We start from the raw sequence: 7,500 nt of genomic DNA on the forward strand, positions 1-7,500 counted from the left end.
TTCACTACAAACACGATTACTTAAATATTTTAAGCCAGCTGAACTCCATTTAGAGCTTGACATTAAATATTTTGTTTGATCCAAGAAATACTTGTATAACGACATAACTTTAACCATAGACTGTAAAAAATATGGACGTTGTCACTGTGACGTCACCCATTAGTTTGCAAACTGCCGCTTTGAAGCCTCGAATGTAGCGATTTGACCGTCGCCATCTTGGATTTGGCCGCCGCCATGTTTAATTTTTGGAGCCAGAAGTGACCATATTTGGACGAGAGGGTGGAGCTGACCATAGCGCTAGCTGCTAGCTTGGTTAGCACAATGCATTTACAAGCCAGGGTTAACAGTGATAATGCTAATGCTAATTTTCACTAGCAAAAAACAGGCCTAAAACTGTTAAAACAAAATGTACTCACCGGAAAAACTGATCATCCGACTCATTGATGGGTCTTTTATTACAACCAAGCGCTAAAGAAGAAACGCTGTTTTAAGGCGACTAAAATGTTACAATTAACTTTAGTGACTTGAAAACACGCTGTGAAATAGCAGCAGTTCCGCCTGTACGCAGTGGTTACGTTACGTAGGCAACGTTGTCGCCTTGGTGGTGACTTGTCAATCACAACGTAGCCACACCCTAAAGCTGCTTTATCGTCTAGTTTACTCTAAATGGGACCATAATTTACAAAATGAACATCATGCTGTATTGAAGAAGACTTGAAACTAGCGATTGAGACCATAAACTCATCAGGAAACAGTTTACTGAGGTAATAAATCAAGAGAGAAGTAGGGTCATTTTCTCATAGACTTCCATACAATCAGACTTCTTTTTGCAGCCAGTGGAGTCGCCCCCTGCTGGCCGTTAGAGAGAATGCAGCCTTGGAGGTTGCCACTTGACTTTAACAAACAGGGAATAAGCATTAAAGTTGGACAAGTAATGTATATTAAAAGATCATCTGCATATAGTGAAACTTTAAACTGTAGTTTTCCTATTTTGATACCACTTATATTTGAGACAAAGGCTTAACGGCTCAGAGCAAATAAAAGAGGCGGTAAAAGGATCAGTCTTGCATCTTCTCTTGTTGTATGAGACCACCTCTGTAAATAAAAAAAATCTTATCCAGATCAGAAAGTAATCTCCAAAATTCCTTAGTTTCAGAATGTCAAATAAAAATTCTTTCTGTCTTTGTAAAAATTTTAAAATAAAGAATTTGTTTTTCCAGGCTGTGATGCAGGAGATCTCAAGCCGCGCCCCATTGGTCCAAGCCGTTCAGGAGGCGGGGCATAGCCTGGTGAGGAACCAATCACTTTCCTCTTTGGTGCCATATTCAAGCATTGTTAAAAGTCTTTTGTTTGGACGTTACTGTATAATATGAGGAGATAAGAGGTCATTTTTCATCTCTTTGTAATTTGAATATGAATCTCTCAGGTCAGAGGTCGTCACTTTGCGTCTCATGACATCCGGGAGCGTCTGGACGAGCTGAAGAGTCTCCACGAGGAGCTGATGATGGAGGCGGAGAAGAAGGGAAAGCTCCTGCAGGAGGCGCTCAGCATCCACACCTTCCTCACAGAGGTAAGGCTCCCTGACATGAGACAAAATAAACAGATAAATATATAAAGTTCAGTACTGTTCATTCAGTTTCTCTGTCGGAGGATTTCCTTGTTTGCTGAGTAAGTATAAATCAGACACCAAGTCTCAGGAAAGCATTCTTTATAACGAGGTGTCGGAGCTGGAGCTGTGGTTGGAGGAGCAGCAGGCGGGGTTGGAGTCTCGGGACTGTGGGAGGAGCGAGGAGGCGACGGAGGCTCTGCTGAGGAAGCTGGACTCTGTGGACGTGGAGCTGGAGAACCAGAGGAGGACGGTGGAGAGGCTGCAGGAGAGCGGAGCGTCGCTGCAGCACCTCAGACATCCCAACAGGTAAACAGGCAGGAGTTCTACTACTGTTGGCTGGAAACTGGAAGTGCGGCTCATTAAGTTTTATTTTAAATATGTAATAAAGCTGTGAAGTTGGACTCAGGTTGTCTCTCTTGTCTCTGTCTCAGCCACCTGGTCAGTCAGTCCCTCCCGGCTGTCTTCGAACACTTCGAGACTCTCCTCAGACTTTCTACCTTGCGTCGCGCCGCTCTGGAAGACCAGCTCCGCCTCTACGTGTTTGAGAGGGAGGCCAAAGAACTACAAACATGGCTGACCTCCAAGAAGAGTGTGGCAGAGTCCGAGGACAGCGGACAGGACCTGGAGGATGTCGAGGTGAGTCACAAGAACGAGGGGAACTTTGTTGAAGACTATAATGTGGAGATTTCAGCAGTCAGTCGAACTGCAAATTCCAATTTTTTATATTTATTATTCTGACAGATAAAATCTATATACAATTGAACAAGTTAGAAGGATAGCTCCGTCCCCGGTCATGCCAACTTACTCTTTCAAAACTCCTCTTCCCTCCTTCCGCAGGTTCTTCAGAAGAAGCTGGAGGTTCTGGTGTCGGAGGTGTCCGGTCTGGGTCGCAGCCGGCTGACCTCGGTGCAGCAGCTGGGCCGAGGGCTGCAGCAGAACAGCCAGGCCCGGAGGAGGGACGATGCACTCAGCACGCTGTGGGACGACCTGAACAGCACCATCAGGACCAGAGAACAGGTACAACACCGTCACCGGTGTAACGATGGAGGCTCGGATGTGAGAGCAAAGAGCTGCTGAAGGATTTAGTTTGTCCTGTTTATTCCTCCAGAATCTGCAGCTGGCGAGGGAGATTCATCAGTTTCATCACGATGTGGACGAGCTGAAGGGCTGGATGGCTGAGAAGGAGGCTGTGCTGGACTCAGAGGACCAAGACCACGACCTGCAGTCCGTCCAGACTCTGCTGAGACAACACGAGGCGCTGGAGGTAAGAAACACCCCACGACTGACCTTAAGACACTGACTGAAACCTCTGTAGAAAGCATGAAAGCATGAACAGCGACGAGTCGCAGGGTCGTTTCACCACGGAGTCATAAGAGTCATAAAACAAATTGTAATAAAGAGTCTGCAGTCATGCTAGCGGCTCTATTAGGCTGCACTTAGACAAAACAGTGCTTTGAGCTAAATGCCATCATCAACATGCTAACGTGCAGAATGATGCTAACATCAAGATCAAGATACACTTTATTTGTCCTCATGGAGAAATCTGTTTTGCACCGCAGGTATTTATTTCATGTTTATTTGTGTAGAGACAGTTGTACAGCCAGCATGAACTAACGCCACATACCACAGCATTTAAAGCCTAAGCTAGTTGTCCGTCCCTAGTTGGGCCTTTAAAGTTTAAAGCTTTTAAGCTCCACAATAAATGAATAAATAAACAGCACAGAGTATTAACACTTTTAATAAGAACATAAAACCAGCAGCAAACATCAGACCAACAACATGTTGAGCAGGTATAATGTTTACCATGTTCAGCATCTTAGTTTATCCTGTTTGCATGCAAACATTTACTAATTAGCAGTAAACACACAGTTCAGCTGAGGCTGACGGGAACGTCGGGAACGTTCTGCAGGTATTTGGTCACATAACAAAGTATTAGATAAAATAACATTCTCAAAGTTATTATAATTCATCCTGAGGGGAACATGAACTACAGCAATCCATCCAATAGTAGCTGAGACATTTCAATGAATAAAAGAAGAAAGAAAGAAAAGGTCAGTAGGATTCATCCTCTGCAGAGCATCAATGTATGAACAACATTTCATACTTACTTACTGCTTAAAGTAAATCTAACTGCTGCCGTGTTGTTGATGTCTTCCCTCAGAGAGACCTGGTGCTGATCTCTGAGGAGGTGACCAAGACCAGAGAGGAGAGCCGGGCTCTGAGCCGACGGCAGCCTCAGGCCAGACCCGCCGTGACCCAGAGGCTGGAGGAGCTGGAGGCCTGCTGGACCACCATCCAAGACAAGGCCTCCCAGCGCCGCACCAGACTGACCCAGGCTGAAGATGTGCAGAAATACTTATCTCACTGGACTGAACTCATGTAGGTTCTCTCCACATCTCACTTTATGTTTATACAAACTCACCGGCAGACCTGTACTCACTCAGATGATGTCTAGAGCAGGATCGATACAGGATGTTTACAGCAGACACTAATATTGATATTTGGTGGTTGTTTTTGTGGCTTTTCAGCATTTTACTGCCCTCAAAGTCAACTAGTGGACACAATCTCTGTCTATTATAACTGTAGTAAGGACAAACATTTCCCTTTTTTCCTGTTCAAAGTGTGTACAAGCTGCAAAAACATAAATCTACACGCATTTACGTCTTTATATTATAGCTGGGGAGGCAATTTACAGTGAGTATTTTAAAGCTCATAATATTGCAGATGCAGTCTGAGCTCATAAAAATGGACGTGTGTCTGTGTCTCAGGGCCTGGCTGAGGGAGATGTTGTCCCTGGTGAGAGGGGAGCTGCAGGCCGGAGAGGGAACTGACCTGGAGCAGCTCATTAAAAAACACGACGAGTACCGAGTCCAGATCGACAGGCAGCTCAGCAAATCACAGGCCGTGAAAGACGACGGGAGGCGCCTGCTAGAGGGAGGAAACTTCATGTCCAAAGAGGTAAGAGAGCCACAACAGACTAACTAAACTTTTAAAATCTGACCATGTATAGACCTGTGTGTGAATAATTATCTTCCTCCTCTCAGGTGGAAGAGCGAGTCTGTGAGCTGGAGGAGCTGGAGGTGCGGGTGGTGAAGGTTTGGGAGGAAACCAGGCTGCTGTACGAGGAGGAGCAGGAGATGTCGCTCCTGCAGAGGGAGCTGGAGCAGGCGGAGCGCTGGCTGAGCTCCTATGAAAACACTCTGACAGCTGAGGACTACGGGGTACGTCTAGACCTCACTGAGGAGGACTGTGTGGGGCTGCCAAGACCATCTGTAGCTTTAGATTTAACTGCAGAATATAGGATACCTCAAGACCACACTGGCTACTTAGATCACACTGAACCCGGGATTCCACGGGGCGCGTGTGCACCACGTTCCGGCTCCGATGCGGTTTTGCTCCGTCCTCTGCACAGCGCCCTATTCCAGCGGGAGCGTGTCAGAAGCGGAGCGTCTTCACTGCGGGGAAGCCTTCCGCTGTTTAAAGTCAGTTGCACTCCTACTACAGTAATTACAGCAGCCTAGTCAAAGCTGATGAAGTCCCTTAAGGCTACCGTAATTACTGCAGTAGCAGGGCAACTAAACTGCCCAACTTGCTCAGCGTTCGTTGATTTGGTCATTTTCCTTGATCTTCGTGCTTCTGCTGTGGTTAATTAGGCTACGTAGTTAAATCTTTTCTTTATTCATCTGTTTTAATTGTGTTTATTGTTGATATACGACCAGGAGTCTGCACGGGGTGTTTTATTTTGAAAATTGACCGGATGCTCAGTGCTGTTTCTGTGTCTGACTTCCTGCCCAGCTCTCGATCTGCTCTGTGCTGTTTGATGCGGCCTCCGTAAAAAATAGATGAGGCGCCTATCTTTGTGACGCTTCTGAAACGCGCCGCGGCGCGCCCGGTGGAATCGGATACGTTGGCTAGAGTGGCCGCGATCAGCTCCGGCAGCCGCGTCGGAGCCGGAACACGGTGGAATTTAGGGGGTAAGATTGAAGAGGTGGATGTAGCATCTCCGGCTGAATAACGCTCAAACTCTTCAACTGATCAGTGGCTTTATTGATGAGCTCGGTACTGTAGCTCCATGAACACACCGTGAAACTACTGTGAGATCTACGAAGGAAAACCAAAAGCATCACCATCATCACCAACAGCACACAGCACTGCAGCCTGATGATCTCTCAATAGCACTGGACCACAGCTCTAACATGTTTAAATTCCAATCTAAATTTCAACCTGACTCTCAAGTAGCTGACCAGGTACAAGTGCAATGAGAAAGAGCGCTAAAGAGTTTTTTTAAGACAAGTGCACAAGAAATACCATAAACGACAAGAAGGAAATGCAAGGATTTACTGAGGGCTAACAGGTTAAGAAAGGGCTCAAGTGATCGGAGAGTTTTCAGGCGTTTCTTGAATGCACCGAAGGAGTCAGCTGACCGCGTGGAGCTCGGTGGCTTTAACTTAATTTGCAGGCTGTAGTTGCTGCAATAAACACTCCAGTAGTCCTGCTTGTCTTCAAACTGGAGCCAACTCAACCAAGAAATATTAGTTTTGTGTTTTTGACAACAAAACAACAGTTGTCTTGTTTTGTAGACCTCGTTGTTTGTCTGTTGTGTTTCCTGTGACTGCTTCACAATAAAAGCCACTCTTGCTTTGCTAGTTTAAGTCTTTTAATGTGAAGCAGCAGCAGGAAATGTTGGGTTAGCATTAGCAATAAGCTAATACAGCTCTGATATGGTTTAAAGAGGAAGAACAGTAAACAGTGAGGCTGATGTCAATTAGTTTAATTACGCTGGATTATATGATGCATCGTTTTCTTGTGAATTGCATTCCACTACCAATAAAAACTACTAATTAGAGAGTTAATTACTGAATGTAAATCCATTAAATGGTCATTACAGACAAAATGGAAACTGTTAATCATCATAAAACAGGGTTTAAATTCAGTGACGTTCAGAGCAGATTTTGAAGACAACATTCAGAGCCAGAAGCACAGCAGGCTGATTAAATGTGTTTTGTTCTTCTGTCAGGACTCTGTGTCTGATGTTATGGAGCTCCTGAAGAGGCAGGAGGACTTGGAGGCCATGATCCAGGCCCAGAGCGACCGCTTCATCTCACTGCAGAAGAAGAAAACACAGGTCTGATGGTAACTTTAACGAAAGAAGGAATGGAGGTGGATGTGTGGACGGTGGATCTGACTCTGAAAAAAACTCTTGTTTTATTTTCTTGGCAGAGAGAGGAGAGACTCGGTCTTTTCGGAAACGAGGACAAAGACCTTCAGGACCGAAGGCCTCCAGCCAGAGTTTCATCCCTTCGGAGTAAACCGTCAGATCCAAAGACGCCGCGGATGTCTTCCTCCAGAGACATCGTCCGCCGACTCAGCAGCAGGCAGACGGACCGACCAAACAGCCTTCGTGTGGCTACTGATCTCAACACCCCCGCTGGTCCCCCTCGCAGCCCGTCTGTCCACGCAGATTCAAGACGCATCAGTGGCAGCAGGAGAGCTCCGCAACGGGAGGCGGAAGAAGCAGCTAACAGTCCTCCAGCTAGTCCCCCCTCCAGCCCTGCTGCAGCACCGTGGAGGAGCCGATCCAGACACTCAAACATAGAGCCCGACACTCCTGACACACCGCAATCTCCTCCACCCACCACTCCCACACTTCCCCGATCACCTCCACCCACAGCTCCCAGACTTCCCCGATCACCTCCACCCACAGCTCCCAGACTTCCCCGATCTCCTCCACCCACAGCTCCCAGACTTCCCCGATCTCCTCCACCCTCAGCTCCCAGACTTCCCCGATCTCCTCCACCCTCCATCTCCATCTCATCTGAAGAGACTCCAGAGGAAAACGCTCGTCCTAAAGCTAAACCTCCTTTAGCTCCGAAGCCCAGAATCTCCTCTAC

General features: G+C 46.7%; 1 protein-coding gene across 3 annotated transcripts in view; it reads left to right on the forward strand.

Annotated features, from left to right (window-relative positions):
- sptbn5 (spectrin, beta, non-erythrocytic 5) overlaps window positions 1-7,500 on the forward strand; it is a 71,580-nt gene that overhangs the window by 51,972 nt on the left and 12,108 nt on the right. For all 3 annotated transcript variants that reach the window (XM_067613489.1, XM_067613490.1, XM_067613491.1), the window contains 11 exons: window positions 1,221-1,289; window positions 1,427-1,570; window positions 1,719-1,915; window positions 2,041-2,245; window positions 2,447-2,626; window positions 2,718-2,873; window positions 3,771-3,988; window positions 4,378-4,567; window positions 4,654-4,830; window positions 6,627-6,734; window positions 6,830-7,500. The exon at window positions 6,830-7,500 is cut by the window's right edge and continues 409 nt beyond it. In XM_067613489.1, coding sequence (XP_067469590.1) covers window positions 1,221-1,289; window positions 1,427-1,570; window positions 1,719-1,915; window positions 2,041-2,245; window positions 2,447-2,626; window positions 2,718-2,873; window positions 3,771-3,988; window positions 4,378-4,567; window positions 4,654-4,830; window positions 6,627-6,734; window positions 6,830-7,500 — 2,315 coding nt within the window. The remainder of the gene's footprint in view (window positions 1-1,220; window positions 1,290-1,426; window positions 1,571-1,718; window positions 1,916-2,040; window positions 2,246-2,446; window positions 2,627-2,717; window positions 2,874-3,770; window positions 3,989-4,377; window positions 4,568-4,653; window positions 4,831-6,626; window positions 6,735-6,829) is intronic.

This window comes from Thunnus thynnus, chromosome 16 (genome assembly GCF_963924715.1).
Source record: "Thunnus thynnus chromosome 16, fThuThy2.1, whole genome shotgun sequence".
NCBI classification, from domain to species: domain Eukaryota; kingdom Metazoa; phylum Chordata; class Actinopteri; order Scombriformes; family Scombridae; genus Thunnus; species Thunnus thynnus.